General features: G+C 37.4%; 4 protein-coding genes across 5 annotated transcripts in view; 3 read left to right on the top strand and 1 right to left on the bottom strand.

The window, feature by feature from the left end:
- LOC117631984 (VIN3-like protein 2) overlaps window positions 1–7,271 on the top strand; it is a 7,742-nt gene extending 471 nt beyond the window's left edge. Inside the window, exons 2-5 of one of the 2 annotated variants that reach the window (XM_034365346.1) lie at window positions 94–180; window positions 1,345–2,023; window positions 5,144–5,463; window positions 5,787–7,271. In XM_034365346.1, the coding sequence (XP_034221237.1) occupies window positions 156–180; window positions 1,345–2,023; window positions 5,144–5,463; window positions 5,787–6,979 (2,217 nt within the window). In that variant the 5' untranslated portion in view covers window positions 94–155 and the 3' untranslated portion in view covers window positions 6,980–7,271. Of the gene's footprint in view, window positions 1–93; window positions 181–1,085; window positions 1,179–1,344; window positions 2,024–5,143; window positions 5,464–5,786 lie in introns of those variants that run through there. The other variant, XM_034365353.1, reaches the window with a different exon arrangement.
- Window positions 7,272–8,718: 1,447 nt separating this feature from the next.
- On the top strand, window positions 8,719–10,756 carry LOC117635245 (pentatricopeptide repeat-containing protein At5g66520-like). The gene has a single exon (XM_034369598.1). It carries the CDS (start codon window positions 8,834–8,836, stop codon window positions 10,418–10,420), a length of 1,587 nt encoding a protein of 528 aa, XP_034225489.1. The 5' UTR covers window positions 8,719–8,833; the 3' UTR covers window positions 10,421–10,756.
- Window positions 10,757–10,959: 203 nt separating this feature from the next.
- LOC117635254 (ribulose bisphosphate carboxylase small chain clone 512-like) lies at window positions 10,960–12,304 on the top strand. The gene is made up of 3 exons (XM_034369603.1): window positions 10,960–11,274; window positions 11,357–11,488; window positions 11,866–12,304. The coding sequence occupies exons 1-3, from the start codon at window positions 11,128–11,130 to the stop codon at window positions 12,118–12,120; spliced, it is 534 nt and encodes a 177-aa protein (XP_034225494.1). The 5' UTR covers window positions 10,960–11,127; the 3' UTR covers window positions 12,121–12,304.
- A 1,974-nt stretch (window positions 12,305–14,278) lies between these two features.
- On the bottom strand, window positions 14,279–16,957 carry LOC117615597 (U4/U6.U5 small nuclear ribonucleoprotein 27 kDa protein). Its single transcript, XM_034344703.1, has 2 exons — window positions 16,234–16,957; window positions 14,279–14,545 (listed from the first exon to the last, which is right to left on the bottom strand). Exon 1 carries the CDS (start codon window positions 16,862–16,864, stop codon window positions 16,241–16,243), a length of 624 nt encoding a protein of 207 aa, XP_034200594.1. The 5' UTR covers window positions 16,865–16,957; the 3' UTR covers window positions 14,279–14,545; window positions 16,234–16,240.
- Between the last annotated feature and the right edge of the window lie 1,789 nt (window positions 16,958–18,746).

Raw genomic sequence — 18,746 nt, 5'->3', positions numbered from 1 at the left:
CTTTCTTTTTGGGGTTTTTCTTCTTTTACTATTTTTGTTCCTATGTGATGTGGTGGTCTCTGGGTGTGTCCTAATTGTTTCTCTGATTTCCAGGTTCACAAAAGTTGGGCTCTTTGTGGTAATGTGGAGGCTGGACTGCTTGTTATTCAATAACTATGGCCACGGATTCTTCATCTGATGGTACCCTTTTGTTTTTTTAATCTTCTATTTTCATTTTTATGCTCAAATTGTTTCTGGGTTTTAATTCTTAATGGTTGTGGATGCTTGGTTTTGAGAATTTTCTTGATTGGGCTATAAAGTTCGACTCTTTTGCTGGATTTGAAATATGCATGGTAGTCAGCTTGAAGGAAAATTGTGGGTTTTTTCTTCTTCCCGAATTTAGTGTTTTCTGGTTTTGATTCGAGCTTATGGGTTCTAATAGGTATTGATGAATATTGATGGTCTTGTAGCTTCTAGATTGATGTTTTGTTTTAGATCATCTCCCGTGTGACGGTATTCAGCATTTCAGAGCTAAATTGTGAAGGGTAGATTTCTGAGTTGTTCAGCTGCTATTAATCAGATATAATGAAGTGGTCTCTTTTTCACTGCATTATTTAGGAGAAGTAAGCTTGTAATTTTATTTTTTTGGTAGTAGTTTATGCTCATGACTACGCTACCTTATCAAATAAGTCATGTGTAGGCTCTTAAGAAAATGCAGAGCCAAGGGAATTCCAAAGTCAACTGAGTTTGTGTTTAGTTCCAGGATTCGTGTGGGCTTGATGGATCTTACCCAATTATGTGTGACCGTCCCATGCATTCTTATTATATTTGGTGTAGTTAGGCTGTCTTGTAAATGAAAGTCAACCATTTTCCTAATGATGTTAGTATTGCGTATACTTTGTTTAATTTAATACTAAGTTTACTCCACGACTAAAATTCAAGATTGGACCGGGATTCTGATGAGTCTCCGTGACTAAAATTAAAGATTGGACTGGGATTCCTAATGAGTCTCTGAAGTGGCAGGTAATGGAGATTAGTTGACAGTTTTGTAAGGGTGCATGTTAGTTGTTTTGGGATTTGTGCTACTACTCATATCATGTTTTTGTTCTTTATTGTTGACATGTCATGCTTATGGTTATATGGATTCAAAGTGATGATCCTAATTGAAAAAAGATGCAGAAGAGGAATTTTGATTCAATGTACAGTGTTTCTGGCAAAAATCTTTATGTTTCATTGTCCATATCTCTCTCTAAATATTTTTACCCTTCTTTTAGGAATTTTTCAGAGATCTATGTTTTTCTTTCCTCAGTTCGACTCTTCTACTTTCGATATACTGATATACATATTCATTCATCTTGGTTACAGGACTTGCACTTGATCAGTCAAAAAGCAGTAAGTTAAGTGTGGAGAAAAAGAGAGAGCTTGTATATGAAATATCGAAGTGGTCACACGGTGCCTGTGAATTGCTACAGTCATGGAGCCGTCAGGAGATTTTACAGATCCTATGTGCAGAAATGGGGAAAGAAAGGAAATATACTGGCTTGACAAAAGTGAAAATAATAGAGCACCTTCTGAAAGTTGTGTCTGAAAGGAAACCAGGGGGAAATGAGGTTTCTACAGACCTTAAACCACAATCATCTGATGCACCTGGCCAAAGAACTGCCAAAAGGCAGAGGAAAACTGAGAATCCATCTCGACTACCTGTTCCAGAAAACAGTATTTCAATCAATAGTAGTGGGAGTGACTTAGCTATTACTACGTTCTGCAAAAACTCAGCTTGCAGAGCTACCTTAAATCGAGAAGGTGCATTTTGCAAGAGGTGTTCATGTTGCATCTGCTATCAGTTTGATGACAACAAGGACCCGAGCCTTTGGTTGGTTTGCAGCTCAGAGCCGCCATTCCAGGGTAATTCGTGTGGCATGTCTTGCCACCTTGAGTGCGCTTTAAAACGTGAAAGTTGTGGTATTGGCAAAGAGGGAAGACGCAGGGGACTTGATGGGAGCTTTTACTGTGTATCTTGCGGCAAAGTGAATGATTTGCTCGGGTAAATATTTGCACATATTAACTCTGTTTTTTTTATCTTCTTTTATTTTATATTTTATGGTCACTCTATATTTCACAAAATTTTATGGACAATTCGATAGAATCGTGATGGCTTTCATTTTTCTTTTTTTAAGTTTATCCTACGCCCCCCCAAGTTTTTTTTATAAAAATTTATTGTACAATGGACATATTGCTAATTTTAATTCAAATTTATGATTTATATTTATTTTATTGCACTATCTTAAGATGAAAAATGCGTAATAACTTATTTTGTGGGCCTAGTTTCTTACTACAGTGGTTGTATGATAATTTACAAGACTAAATAATTAGTTTCATTATTGTACCATATTACTTTTTCCTACAAATTCGTAGACTTCGGATAAAGAACTGCAATCTTCTTGAATACTTATGTAGGACCTTAAGTGCACAATTTATCATTTATCAATTTATGAGTTTTTACAATTGTTTACAAAGCAGTATTGAGTTCTTCTTTTCTTTTCGTGTTAATCAATTAGTAGTGTTTAACTCTTAAATCTACTGGCCTCTATCAGTTCTAGCTGTTCTTTTGGGTGGCTGTGATGTGACCTTTTATTAATTTGAGTTATTCTTGATTTTATGTGGGCTTATAAAATATGCAATCAAGCTGAATTTTTTCTTTTCTTTTTTATTTATTAGAAAGTAAACATGGGTGACTAACCATCATCTGTAATGCAATTTTCTTAATGGGGACTTCTCTCGTTGCATAGAATCACATAAACAACACATGCTGGGATAGATTTCCTGGGGTGCTTCTCCCTCTCCTTCTCAAAAGCTATACTAAACTTTCTTGAGAGCATACAAAGCGTACTAGTTTTGTATTTGGTGACTCTGAAGGAGAGACACAAGCGTTTGTCTCCAAACCCTTTGTTCTGTAGAAACATGAAGCTCATGGCTGTTGCATAAATCATAGATATCTTTATTCCGGTTTTAGAATAAAGTAAAATAAATTTGAAGCCTATATGACCTCTAATTCTGTACTTTCACCTATTGAATGTACTTTTTTTAATTGACTAAACTACTTTCACTCAAGTAGGCTGCAAAAAAAGTGCAAGTTGTATTTCTTTATAAAGTATAGTTGGTTAATGTTTGACACCAAGCCTTTTTCTTTTGGAGCTGTGTCTTTCTTACAACAAGGTTAAGGGGTATTATCTGGATAACAGTCGTCATAATCACTGTTACCCATAAAATGACAGAGTGGATATAATAACTTTAGAGCCTTATACAGAAGCTTTCTGCATGCTCCCAATTTAATACACGAGATAGCATTAGACATTTTTCCTTCAAGTTGTAACATTTCATGAAACTTGCCAAACACCTATGACACCTATGAGTCTATGAATGATTGATTTGATGAGTAATATTGAGTTGTTAAGATTCTTTGAAATCAGATTATGAAGTGGGCAGCATTGTTCTACAGTTCTGATATTGAAGTTTTTCCTGACATAGTAACTTTTAGAGCTTGATTGCATTCTTCTATTGAAGAAGAATGTTTTGGTTATTTTGAAACTGTAGTTTGGTTATTTTGATGCTAATGCCAAAAGATTGATACATACATATATATTGACAGACATACATATGTACATGTTCATGTATATATGTTAATATTATATCAGCTCCATTGTTGCAGAGTTGATACTGTTGCTAGTTGTCAAAAAAGCTCTCTCTCTTTCTCTCGTTGATAAATAGTGTCGGAAGATATTGACTGATTTATGATTACTTGATTGATGTCTATTCTATTTTCATTACCTACAATTAAGCTGATTTGAACTGATTAGATTGATTGCTCGTAATTAGGCTATCACTAGAGTTGATGTAGGTTGATTACTTTTAATTAGGCTGTAGTTTGAATTTATTTCTTAGTATTGCACTTTTGTTCTTGTATAAATTCCTCCGAGATGGAGAAGACTAATAAACAAGAAAAAGGGATTTTCCATTTTCCTCTATTTTCCAACATGGTATCAAAGCAAATTTCTAGAGGGTAGATTTTGGCTCTTACACTACTTAATCTAGATAAAAGTGTAGAGCCGGTGTTTCCTTACCCTTCTACATCTGCCACCTTGTTTCTTTGTTCTGGGCCTGGGTACTGATATTTGTATCGGCCAATAAATTCGAAGCGTCAGGGCCTTGATATCTCAGCTTGGTACAGATATTTGTTCTGGTGTTATAGATATCTAAAATAAAAGTGAGGATATTTGTTGGAATTTAAGCCAGGGTACCAAACCTGTACCATCCATAACTCATAATCTCACTGTGAGATTAATTGCAACATATAGAAGAATGATCACTATCCACTGGTTTGAAGAGTGATCATCATCATGGCCTTGAAGGACCATTTCAATGTGGAGGACAAGAACTCTAACCATTCACTGAGGATTGCTTCTAGTTGGAGCGGCTTGGTCTGGACATACATCAACGGCTGCTGCTTGGTCTAGACAATTGTCAACTGCTGTGTTTGTTCTGGACCCTGGACAAAATGTCGATTTCTGTGCTTTGTCTGGACAAAATGTCGGTCGCTGTGCTTGGTCAGGACATAATGTCGACCGCTGTGCTTGGTCGGAGCCAACGTCGATCGGCCCTGCTTGGTCTGGCTGGATGTTGACCGCAAAATCTTTAATTGGCACTTGTCAAGTACCCATGCTCCAGCATGAGGGTGCGGGGGTGGGGGGTTGGGGTTGGTGTTTCTGATTTGAATTGATTGGATTGATTGCTTGTAATTAGGCTGTCACTACATTTTACTTGGCTGATTACTTGTAATTTGGCTATAGTTTGAATTTATTTCCTAGTATTGCACTTCTGTTCTTGTATAAATTCCTCCAAAACGGAGAAGACTAATAAAAAAGAAAAATGGATTTTCTTCTATATGTAAGGCATTGTAAGTGGTTGACTAATGAATTTGTTGCCAATTAATATGATGCAAATAAATGGTTGCTATTTCTTCTCTGCGAATGCTGTTTATAACTAATTACTTTCCAACTGTGCAAAGCATGTAATTATTACTGATTTTCTGTACCAGTTAGCTTAGATTTTACTTTTTCCTCGTGTACAACAATCTGATTGGCATTGTGTTCTTGCATGTATTTAGATCCTGGAGGAAACAACTAGTGATGGCAAAGGATACCAGACGAGTGGACATACTGTGCTATCGTATCTTCTTGAGTCATAAGCTTCTCAGAGGGACTGAAAAGTATCAAAAACTTTATGAGATTGTGGATGAAGCTGTGAAGAAGCTTCAAGCTGAAGTGGGTCCATTAACAGGCTTACCATTAAAGATGGGTCGGGGTATTGTTAACAGGCTTTCTTCTGGACCAGAGATTCAGAAACTTTGTGCATTTGCTGTGGAGTCACTGGATTCAATGCTTTCCAATGCAATGTTTCATCCATTGCCCAAGCCTACAAGACAAGGTAATTTAATTCTCTGCAACTGTCACTCCCTAACCAGAGTCACTGGACTTACTTGCATTCCACTTTGCTGGTCACCATGTGTAGCAAACATTCCAATGATGTAATTGTGATAAGTAATTAGTTTCATATGATCTTTTCATTTATGTTATACCAGAGTTGTCTGGTTTCTTCGTTTCTCTCATCACCTCTTCCTAATTGAATCACAAATAATCCATGATGTTATTGTAGATAATGTATCCTATCTTGTTTATTGGTTTCTTCAAACACGTGTTCATCAAGGGATTTAATGGTGGTTTTGTTGTTGTACTCTTTTAAACTTTCAGATCCAAGTTTGATTGCTCCAGACATGGTTAGATTTGAGAATGTCCATGCTACATCCCTCACTGTGGTTTTGGGTTCCGAATATCCTCCCCTAGAGAATATAGCAGGTTACAAGTTATGGCACTGTAAGGCTGATGATATGAATTATCCAGCGGAACCCACATGCACGCTGTTTGCACCGAAGATGCGGTTTGTTGTGACTGGACTAATTCCAGCTACAGAGTACTGTTTCAAAGTCACTTCGTTTCATGGTACAAGACATTTGGGCATGTGTGAAGTTCGGCTCTCCACAAGTACTGCTGGAGATGAAGTCCCTAATTGTTCAGTGACAGAGAGAAGTCAGAGCCCAGCTACCAACTGTAGCAGCCTTTCTAATCCTTCTTCAGTGGAAGATGAAACTAATAATGCTATTCCATATGGTGATCAGGCTGATAACCGAGCAGACAATTATCTTACTTATTGCAAGGACACTGACAAAACTGTTTCTGCCAATATATCAAATGATGCTATCAACTGCAATAGCATGGGCGGAAGACCTACAGCAGATGCAATTTCTTTGTTGGATGAGGAACAAGCCAATGGGATGGTTGGCTCTGTATCTAATTCGGATGTCCTAAAACGTGAGTGCAAGCAATCAACAGAGGGCCAAATCATCGAAGACATCAGCACTGATAATGGATCAAATTCCCCTGTTCGAACTGGAATGGAATGTGTACCATTTGTTGGTAGCTCCGAGGCTGGCTTGCCGATCACTCCTTGCAAAATCGAAACACTCAAAGATGGGCTAGGAAGGAATGAAAAATCCAATTCCAGTAGCAAGGATTTAAAAAATGGGACTGGGAAAGAAGTGGAGCCCCAAGATGGCAGCACATCGAAGAAGAGAAGTGGGGAAAGGCAAGATGAGGAGTGTGTGGCAAATGGTGTTTCAAATAGGGACTTTGAGTATTATGTGAAGGTTATCAGATGGTTAGAGTGTGAGGGACATATCGAGCAGAACTTCCGGCAGAAATTTCTGACTTGGTATAGTTTGAGAGCTACCCCTCAGGAGGTAAGGATTGTGAGAGTGTTTGTAGATACCTTTATTGAAGATCCTGCATCTCTTGCAGGGCAACTTGTTGACACCTTTTCTGAAAGTATTTCATGTAAGAAATCATCTGTTGTGCCAAATGGGTTCTGCATGAAGCTTTGGCATTGATTATCCTCTGTTAGGGTTGTTGGTATAAGTTATTAAGAGTGCCTGCAGCAGCAATTCAGTTGGATCTCCTGGCAATGTCATTATTGTCCATCATCAATTATATTACCATCCTCATTTGCCATTCTTATGATGTAAAAATGCTAGATTTCATTTCTTATTTAAATCCAGTTTCGGCTTCATTCATGGATATGCTGTTTCTGCTAGCAATTTTTTCAGCAATAAATAGCAGTTGTATCTATCAATATGTATGCTCTTGGACCATCAATGATGATTGGTTGACTGTTTATTTTAATAATAGATTGTCTATTCTATTAAATATTGAGTTTCTCATTAAGGAGCTTGTTAGCTCAAGTGGTTAAAAACAATTATATTTACACCAGAAGTCTCGTGTTCGATTCATCATTCACGCACCCATTAACATGTAGAAGTTTTTGTGTCTGCCTATTTTATACAGGGTAGAAACATAGTGGAGTTGTGTTGGCACAAAATACAGGGTGTCACGTTATTTTATGTGTAGTTATATGAGTGACATGATTTGGCAGTCGGATTCAAGAATTTCTCGTTGAGGAGGGTAGATTTTCCAGTAACTCTTTTTCTTTTTTGAGATTTTTTTTTTCCGTGTCAGGACTATTTTCTCCTCTCTATATCCTCTCTCTCCCCAACTGTTCTATGGCAAAATTTGAAACTCTCTCTTCATCTTTTTCCCATCCCGCCTTTTTTTCTCTTCTGCTCTTACCCCGAAGTCTTCAAAGTCCAAACCCTCTCTCTCTCATATTTGTGCCGCCTCAAACAAAGATGAATTTCTTTCCTTTACACCCAAACCGGTCAGGGTTGAGCTCGAACTCCTCTTAGAGCCCTCTCCTTTGACAAGAGCTCATACTCGTCTCACTCCTCCATTCCGCATCAGGTAACATGTTTCCAATTGGGTAATACAAAATTCTGGACTCTTTTATTTGTTCTGTTGAAGGGTTTATACCATTTGGGTTTTGCAGAAATTTTACTGAAAAAAATAAAAAACAAACTTTGATTCTGATTGGGTATTACAAATATCTGGGTTTTTCTTAGGTTTAATTTGTTGAATGGTTTTATTGGTTTCAAGGATTATTTGTTCAATGGGTTTTACAAAGAATTTACTGACAAAGGGAACATAGTGAGTATTATTGAAATCTGGGGTTTTTGAAGGATTTTCTCATTCATTTAAAACCCATTAGGTGTGTGCTCTGATTTGCCCATGTTCATTTATTTTGCTTAATTTTTCTGGGTTTAGGGTTAGCAAAAACGAAAAACAAGCAAGAAAAAGAATGTTAGTAACTTTATCCAAAAGAATATGAAGGAAACGTAGTGTTGTGAGGATCAAAAGATGTTATTGCCACTTATTAAATTTAAGACATCGGATTAATTTTTTATAATGGAAATAACAATATTCAATTATTTCAGTACTCTATCACTACAACTAGTAGTCAAATAATTGTTTATAATAACACAAAATAGTGGGGCTAGGATAAGGGGTCAAATTCTTTCCAAGGCCAAGCTTTATAATTCACCCTTTAATTATCCCATCCTCTATCTCTCTTCTTTTGCCAGCTTAAAATTCATTTGTTATTTTGTGGCATACTCAATTTTTATTTATCTTCAGTGACAGGTGTTGGATTTGATTATGTTTGAGTTTCACACAGCTGAGCACTTTCCCCACAAAGTCTGATAAAAAGGCTTTACATGGAGAAATTATTGTATGGTACTTACCATTTTTATCATGAAATATCCATTAACATGTGAACAAGTTATATCATGTGGACCTACTACGCTACCACACTCTAGCTGCTTGTTTGTCAACTTCAAAGTGTAGTCCACCACATGAGCAGCAGAGTCTTCTCTAAATCAGTCACAGGCCCTCCATATCTTCTCCTACTACAAAGATGTTCAAGCTTGAACGAACTTAAGCAAATCCATGCCCAAATAGTCACCACCGGTCTTGCTCGTTTCACATTCATTGCCAGCAAGCTCTTAGCCTTCTCCGCACTATCAGAATATGGCAATCTGCACTACGCTGAGACACTATTATACCAAATTACCAGACCCAACATCTTTGATTGCAATTCCATGATTATGGGTTTCTTGAAACGCTCAGAATCTGAAAAGGGTCTCTCCATTTACACCAAAATGAGAAGGATGGGCACTGAGCCGAATGCTCGTACTTTCACTTTTTTAGTTAAAGCATGTGTTGGCGTATCTTTGCTTGGTCAGCTACATGGTCAGATAATGAAGTTTGGACACGGTTGTGATGTTTATGTTATTAGCTCACTTATTAGTATGTACTGCAAATGTGAAGCTGTGGAATTTGCTCGTAGAGTGTTTGAGGAAAGTTTGGATAAGAATTTGGCTTGTTGGACTAGCCTTATTAGTGGTTATTGTAGTAATGGGTTGGTTCATGAGGCTCGCGATTTGTTTGATGCAATGCCAGAGAGAAACGATGTTTCTTATAGCGCAATGGTTTCTGGGTATGTTTGGAATGCTTGTTTCAATGAAGCTATTGACCTGTTTCGTGAATCGAAGAGTCATGTCAGGCTCAAAGAGTCTCTTTTGGTCAGTGTTCTTAATGCTTGCGCGTCTGTGGGCGCATTCGAAGAAGGGAAATGGATTAATTTGTTTTTGAATGAAAACGGTATCGAGTATGGACTTGAGCTTGGTACCGCACTAATAGATTTTTATGCAAAATGTGGATGCATTGAAGATGCACAAGAAGTGTTCAGTATGATGCCTAGTAAAGATGTGACTACTTGGAGTGCTATGATCATGGGATTTGCTATCAATGGGGAGAATGATATGGGGCTTGCACTTTTTGCAGAAATGGAAAAGAAGGGACCTAAACCAAATGCTGTGACATTTGTTGGAGTTCTCACTGCATGCAATCACAAAACTCTGGTAAATGAAGCATGGCGCTTGTTGGGACGCATGAGTAAAGTTTATGGTATTGCCCCAGGGATTGAGCACTATGGGTGCATGGTTGATCTCTTGGCACGCGCCGGACATGTGAAGGATGCAGAAATATTGATAGGAAGTATGGCAATGAAACCGGACGGAGGGATATGGGGTTCTTTGCTTAATGGCTGTCTGATTCATGGCCATGCTGAGTTAGGGTATAGGGTGGGGAAGCTTCTGATTGAGTTAGAACCTCAACATAGTGGAAGGTATGTTCTTCTGGCCAACATGTATGCCGAAATGGGAAACTGGGAGGATGCAACGAGGGTCAGGAAAATGATGAAGGATAGAGAAGTAGTTACAAGTTCTGCTTGGAGCTTCATCGAGATTGATGGTGTTGTCCATAAATTTGTAGCTGACGATAAGTCTCATTCTCATTCCAGAAAGATACACAAAACTTTAAACCAACTCAGAAGGGATCTTGAAGGCTTTTCAATTGGTAGTGATGCATCGTTGCTTTAAAGAAGTCTTTATTGGTGTATTGGGAAGATCAAATCCAGAGGCAAGTCTATCCTCTTCTTCCAAAGATGCATCTAGCTGCATATCTTTACATTGAATGCTGTTGTATTTATTTAGCCCAGAAGCCTGCCTCCTTTGGTGTGCCATTCGAACAATTCGAAGTCCCTTAGGGAGGGAAATTATTAGAATTAAAAATATTTTCCATAATTAGTATAGTTTATGGAACAAGATTGTCCATCAGTTGGCTAGAAGTTTGTTGAAATACCCGTCCACTTCCAGCAATTTTTGAAGTTTTCTCCAAGCGCCATGAAAAGCCAATGACAGAGGTGAGCCATTTCTTCCTATATTGATTTTTAATTCCAACGGTTAGACTGATGTCTGCAAAATTGGCTACAAGCTCCCTAGTGGCACCATGAATTGGTGGGGCCCAATCCCTCTTGGCATGCCAAGTGGATTTTGATTTTTAGTGAGAGGATGGTTAAGGCAGGAATTGAAATACCATTGTACCCACCGTCTTCTCAATACCACTCTCCACTGCCACTTAACCAACCCTGAGATCAGCCTTACAAGCACCCAAGCTGGTTCCTTTTGTTTTCTTCACCAATCAACTCCACCACCTTTAGAAGAAGAGCCTTCAAGTTTGTGCACGACAAGACTTTGCTGTTTTCTCATATTTGATCAATCATCCTGCTAAACAATAAAGCTTGAAGATGTCTTCTGCAATCTTCAATGCTCCGGTTGCTGCATCCGGCTACGTTGGCCTGTCAACCAACCCTCCGAAAATTTTCCCGGTTAAAGATTCGATTGGATGGACCAAGAAAACCGTCTCCAATGGTTCAAGAACTCACTGCATGAAGGTAATGTTAAATCTAACAGGTTGTTCTATGATTATATCCCAAGTACCCATGATTCTTATTCTTGGTTTGTTTGATTTTACAGGTATGGAACCCAATCAACAACAAGAAGTTTGAGACACTGTCCTACCTTCCACCACTCTCTGATGATTCAATTGCAAAGGAGATTGACTACATGCTCAAGAAAGGATGGATCCCTTGCCTCGAATTCGATGAGGTCAGTTGATTTTAAAACTTTACATGTTCTGTGTTCTTTTTTCAATCCAAGGGATATTGGGGGAGGAGAGATTTGGACACAAGACCTCAGTTGTAACGGCTCTTAATCACTTGAGCTACAAGCCCCTTGCATGTTTTTTCTGTGTTAAAGTAATAGATTTCAACTTCTGCACTATAATGTATTAGACTGGACTGGACTGTACAGTCTTTAAGACTCTTTACCAGACTTAATCGATCGGATTCGGACGATTTAATCCAATCAACAAGAAGTTATCTCTAGGGTACTTTACTGATGAGATCTTTAGGCTTGCAGTAGGATTTATCATTAAATTTGATAAATTAACACTCATTAATGTTTGATTGTTGCAACCATGGAAGATCGGGCATATTTACAGGGAGAATAGCACGATGCCAGGCTACTACGATGGGAGATACTGGACATTGTGGAAGCTGCCCATGTTTGGTTGCACTGACCCGTCTCTGGTGCTCAATGAAATCTACCAGTGCAAAACAGCTTACCCAAATGCTTATATACGCTGTATGGCATTTGACAACATCAACCAGGGTCAGTGTATGGCCTTTATCATTCAAAAGCCAGCCGCCGCCACCGCCACCATCACCACCAACGCTTAAAGTTTTACAGTTTTCCCGGGTTCCTCTATAGAGCTTTCCCTGAAATCAGCTTTCCATTTTCACGTTGTCGCTGTTTTCCTCTGTAATGTATGTAGCATGTATGCATAAGGAGGTTGTAGTTTTTACTGCCCCTGTTTTGGGAAGATAATAAGACACTTTAGTTATAATTATACGCTTTTGTTAATGTGTTTGATCTTTATCCATCAGCCCATGGTTTTCAACTTGCCCTGGTTTTGGTGGGACCGGGAGTTATAATTCAGACTTATTTATGCTGAGACCTCCTAAGGTTTTCGGTATTTTTTTAATAGGGAGGATTCGACTAAATTAGGCTCGCAAAACGTCTAAATTTCATGTGCATTCAAGACATAATATGGATATGTTGCTTAACTTGAAGGAAGAATGGAGACTATTTATAAGAGGTTGATGACTAAAATTTATTCATCAACTTTTTTTGAATAGTGCTCCTTCATCCTTCAAGTTAGACAATAATATTCATATTATGTCTTAATTATACATGAAATGTAGCCACTTTGTTAATTTAGTCTAATCCTCCCTAACAAACGAGGTCTTAAAGTTTCAAAAATGACATTGAACGCTCTTTTAGATTTTTAATTGCCCTAGTTTTGGTAGGACCAGGAGTTATAATTCAGAGCTATTTATGCCGACACCTCCTAAGGTTTTTGGTATTTTTTTAATAGGGAGGACTAGACTATACTAGCGCAAAATGTCTAAATTTCATGTGCATTCAAGATATAATATAGATATGTTGCTTAAATTGGAGGAAGAATAGGGACTATTTATAAGAGGTTGATGACTAAAATTTATCCCTTAATAAATTTTAGTCATCAACCTTTTTTGAATAGTGCTCCTTCATCCTTCAAATTAGACAATAATATTCATATTATGTCTTAATTATACATGAAATGTAGCCACTTTATTAATTTAGTCTAATCCTCCCTAACAAATGAGGCTTTAAAGTTTCAAAAATGACATTGAATGCTCTTTCAGATTTTTAATTGTTTTCACAAAACCCGTTACATTAATATTCTATTGACAAATGATTGATGTCATCAAAAAAATCTTATTCAAATGACAAATTATTGATGTCATGAAAAAAGCTTCTTCAAATACAATTAACCTCAATGATGTGATGTTTGTGCCATCTAATTTTTGATGAAATTGATTTTGTGAAAACAATTTGAAACTTCATTAGGTGTTGGCGTAATTTTTGAAACCTCTAGAATTTTGTAAAACAATAAAAACCTCAAAAGAGGCCAACGAGGTATAACCCAAAGAAAAAAGGTCTTTACTTGCAAACCAATGGTCTCAGTTTGAACCCCCATAACAATATTGTAGTGTGTGTGAAAGAAATTCACATTTTCCTCGTAATTTAAACTATCACTTGTATTAAAATAAAATAAAAACTCAAAAGTGTCGGTATAAATAACTTATAATTCACTATGGATTAATGTTGGCAAATGCTGGCCCCAACCCACCAAAAAAGTAACAACTCTCCTGATGATTGGAATATAAGACTTGTGGTATTTGTCTTTTCTCTAAATATTGTATCAAGTCTCATGAAGATTGGATTTTTAAACTAGTGGTATTTCGAAAGATGTCCTATCCTAAAACAGAGTTTCGAATCTGAACAAAACAAAGTAGTGAATAGCAGTCCTATATATGATTCTCTCTCATAATATCCGTGTGGTACTCTCTTATTTTGCGATTACAATATGAACGTCTTGAGAGGACAAATTTCTGGAGGCCCCAATATAGTGGTAAAATTCTACCGCTACTAGCCTACTAACTTTTCCCATAGACTGAACCGCGGATATGGTATTAAACTATGACTTATGCACTGCCTTAGAGGAAATTTCAGGATAATTGCAATAAAACCTGTAACAGATTCAACTCAGTACCTTATTAAGTTATTAATTTAACTTTGATCTTGCTCTAAGTTTGTACTAGTTGTCTTGTTTTATATAGTGGGTTTTAGCTCAGGGCCTTAAGCCACTATCATTTTGCCAGTATTAACAAGGCCAGGAAGGCCAGGAAGGAACTATGTATATCCTTGAGTTGAGAGATATCAGCACCTTTGTTATCCTCCTTTTCACTTTTCGCATTTTCCTTTTATCTTTGTTTTCTTGAGAGATGCCCACGTTTACAAGTAGCTAGTCCCATTAATGTTGCGTTTAACAACTAATACAACTCTGAAGAGGCGTACCAAATGACTAATTTGTTCAAAACCCAAGACATAAGAATCAGCAATCACATGAATCTCATGGGAATCCATCATTCGATGCAAAATACAAAGAACTAGAGAAAACCTTACACGGTCTGACTGATTCGGGTCCATCCTGCCGATGGCTTTCAAGTATCCAAGTCTCTCCACATGGTTCAACTCATGCTGGAAGACCCTCCTCGTCTGCATGTAAAAGAACCTGATAATTAGAGATATCCGAAACTACAACGAAGAAAACTTTCACATGGTAATACTAATAACTTATCATCCCCGTCATGTACACAACCCAAACGCAAGGTTTTCTGGTCATTTTAAATGATAAATAGCTGAGATAAAACCAAAGGCCAAGTGTAAAAGAAAAATGCATTTTGTAGAATCCTCCAAGCAGCCCATTTTATGTCATGCTTAAGCTACACATACAAAAAACCACTCAATTAATCCCCAGAATACACCAACATATCATCTCGCATCTTTCACAGCTTTAAGTCATCACGTAATAAAGACAAATTCTAACATCTCTAAATCAGGAAAGTCAAAGAATTGAATCACTGAGAAAGATATTGAAGAAATGTCATAATTTCACATCTATGTAAAAAAAATTCAAAATCGGAAACGGGAGGCTCATATGAAAAAACTTCCATTGGCAGCACAAACCTATGTTTAAACAATCTAGAGGAGATCAACTTAATTCTTTACACAATTTAACCAGGTAACATACCATTTTGCTAAACAGACAACACATTCAACACCTTTCCAGTTCCATTGCTTCACCACGCTGTGAAAACATGTTTGTTGTATTCATCCCCAATCACTCACATTTTATTTACAATGAAATCACAAATCGAAGCATCTCAGCCCTAACCAAGAAGCAAGAAAAGCTTGACCAAGAGTACAATAAAAATGATGTGAAACAAAAAATTCAATTTGAAGGACCAAAAAATTATGATGAAAAAAAATATGTTAAAAGTTAATTCACACAGGACAACAAGACACAAATGTTCACTCATGTCAAATTGTACTTCTACTTAAAATGTAATTATCATTTTTTTGACACTGAATCTAACATGATCCACGGTTTATAAGAATGACTTAATTAAGGGAGACAGAGAAACAAATCCTTTTTATGAGAAAGTCAGGTAAGCATCCTAAAAAACCTTGAAAAATTGCAGATGACTTCCACAGTAAATAGAACTACGCATTAACGAAATTAGGCAATTCCAGAACATATGAACAATGTTGCATTACAAAATCAAATCAGAACCCAACTTCAAATGTTAAAGGCTCTTGCTATCATCTGCACCCAAACTTCACATATACTCTACATCTTCAAGTTTTTTAGATTAGAAACTAGCGAGTACTACCACACAAGAAAACCATATGTCAACATTCAACTAGAAACGATTATCACCATGCAAATTAACTAGCTACCTGAGTTTATCCCACAATGTCAAAACTCCAATGCACTTCTCAAGCAGAACAAATCACCATCTGAATACTAGGAACACGACTAACCTACCCTAGAAGGCTAGATCCTACAAAATGGGAACAGTACACAATAACATGGATTTGTTGATGAATAATATAGGTCAATTGCACCATGAAAAAAAAAAACTTGAAATATAAATATTGTCATTCTAATTACCACAAACAAGAACAAAAGAAAGCATAAACTAGCATATACCACACTCAACAAAATCCAACTTAGTTTGTAAACTCAAAACAGCAAAGTAAGCACATTCCAAAACCCTAAATCAAAGAGCAAACAAGGGGATTATAAACCCGAAAATATACCAACACTATCCAACTTATTTAGTAAACTTAAACAGAAAAATAAGCACATTCCAAAACCCAAAGGGATTATAAACCCTAACCAGTAATCTAGCGATTACGCTCAGCAGGCAAAGGCCGATTAAATCCACCGCGGCGATTCATATACTGTCTCGGCTGCCGCTTAGTGACCGCCCTAATGCCGCTCACATCGGCGCCAGGCACGGGCTTCCCTTTCGTCGAGTCAAATCCAGTCGGAATCCCAAATTTCTTCATCATCTCAATCTCGTCCTCGTCCAGGCCTTCGTCACCACCGCCATCGCTGCTCTGCTTCTGCTGAGTTTTCTGCTCCTTTGCGATGCCCTCGACGAAGTCAGCCACCGCCGCCTTCTGCCTCTCCCTCTCGTCCTCGGCGGTCGGCTCGCGCCTCTGCCGCTTGCGTGCCTCCGCAGATGGGCTACGGTTGTGGTGGTGGCGCCGCCGGTGGGACCGGTCGTCCGGAGAGCGAGAGCGGGAGACTGAGCGAGTGCGTGAGCGGTACCGGTCCGGCGAGCGCGTGCGGGAGCGGTTGTGGCGTGGTCTGGTGCGCTCCGGTGTACGCGACCTCTTGCTGCGGACGCGGTCCCGGTCCCGATTACGATCACGGTCGTCTCTGTCCCGGCGTCTTTCTCTGTCTCGATCTCTGTCTCGGTTTCGGTCGCGGTCCCTGTCCCTGTCTCGCTCTCGGTCCCCCATAGTCCCTGAGAGAGTAAATGGGGGGTTTCATGATTTTTGAAGGAGAGAATGGTTTTATCAGGTCGAAGTGAGTTGATTCTAGTGTTGTGTTTGGATTCAGAGTTAAGACCCCAAAAACTTGGATAAATAAATAATAGTATCAATAGATTCAAAAAACAAAAAATTACTTAATCAAATCTCAATACTATATTTAGGGCTCGTTTGGAAGTGATTCTTATGATAAATTCAAAAAACAAAAAGTTACTTAATCAAATCTCAATACTATATTTAGGATTCATTTAGGAGTGATTCTAGCAACACTGGACATGTTTACGTATCAGTAATAGAGAAAGTAAGAAATCATAGAATTTAGGAATCGATAGCTGTTTACTAAACATATGGTATTAGCAAAGGAATGGAGTTGATTCCCATTGTTATTGTTTACTAATTTTCATGAATCAGAATCCAAATTAATTTGATTACTAAAATGTCATACACATTTTCACCACAGCACATATATAATTCTCAAATTTGCTAAGGAGACCAAACTAATCATGCAGCAAACTAGCACCAACCCAGTTCAATGATAAAGTTAATAACACCTTTGTCCAGAGCCAATTTCAAACGAAAAATAAACTTCAATAAATATATATCTTTCACCTACGTAACTAGTAAACAATCAAATAATAATAATAACCTACATAATCTTCATACTACCAAAAAAAAGATATATATAATCTCCACAAAAGTCATCACCCAATACTCATCAATCACAATTACTGTAAGCCATGCTCTATAAAATTAAATGCGTACTTTTTTTTTTCTTCATCAATCATGGTAAAGAAGACCCACAGCAAATCATGCTCTTTGGCTAAAACGTTGGTGATATATATATGCATTGAAAAAGAAGTTGGGGTGTCTTTGAACTTCTTAGAGTGAGTTTTTAATTTTTTTTAGGTTTGGGTGTTTTGGAATTATAGTAAAGTGGTAAGGGTATTTTTGGTAGTTAATAAGGGAAAACAGGAATGGGAATCGTATCGACTACCCTCCACTAGTTGATCTGATACCTAGTTTTAAGGGAATGTGATTACGGATTTTGAGTTGAGGTCCACTTATTTTTTTATTCCTGATTGCAAATAAACGCATGGGAAGTCAAGAATGGAAATCATTCCCTTTCCTCCCATACTCATTACTGACACGTAAACATGTCCTACATTCAGCGGCATATCCCGAAATTTTTCATGGAAGGGGCAACATTTAAAAGACTAAATGCTCCCACACAAAAAATATATTTAGACAATTAAATATCCTTAAAATTTAACCTTTTGAATCTGACTTATTTTAAAAAAGAATATATAAAAAGATATGTTACTCATCTATTTAACACTACATGAAGATGACATAAAAATTAAAAAGACAAAAAAGAGAAAAAAAAAAAAAGGCTTATTAATAAATATTAAATATGCTATTAAGTGGACATGAAAAACTATAACCTATTCAATTAATAGTGAATTCCAGAGTTTTTTCTCAGGCCAAACAAAATCCTATTAATAAATATTAGATATGTTATTACGTATATTTATAAGTTATTGAAGGCCAATATTTTTGGGCTTTATCACCAAAACACAGGCTTGCTTTTGGAGAACTCAGACTTAAATGAAACGATATGTTTCATTAAAAGAGATCAAAGACAGAGAGCGGTGTCATTTGAGAAAAATAAAGTAGGTCTTCTTCTTCGCGAAAACTTGAGCCTTAGACTCTATAGACATTGGCTGGCTGCGCCTTTTTGTGTCTTACACTCAGGCGAAGGGAGATGCAGCTACACCTCCTTGCGCCTCTGTGGGTCAGCCACTGACTACATTATTGTTGTGTAATTTTGTATGTTGTTTGTAATAATTATTCC

This window comes from Prunus dulcis, chromosome 1 (genome assembly GCF_902201215.1).
Source record: "Prunus dulcis chromosome 1, ALMONDv2, whole genome shotgun sequence".
Classification (NCBI taxonomy): domain Eukaryota; kingdom Viridiplantae; phylum Streptophyta; class Magnoliopsida; order Rosales; family Rosaceae; genus Prunus; species Prunus dulcis.
This window is presented reverse-complemented; position numbering and strand designations above follow the sequence as displayed.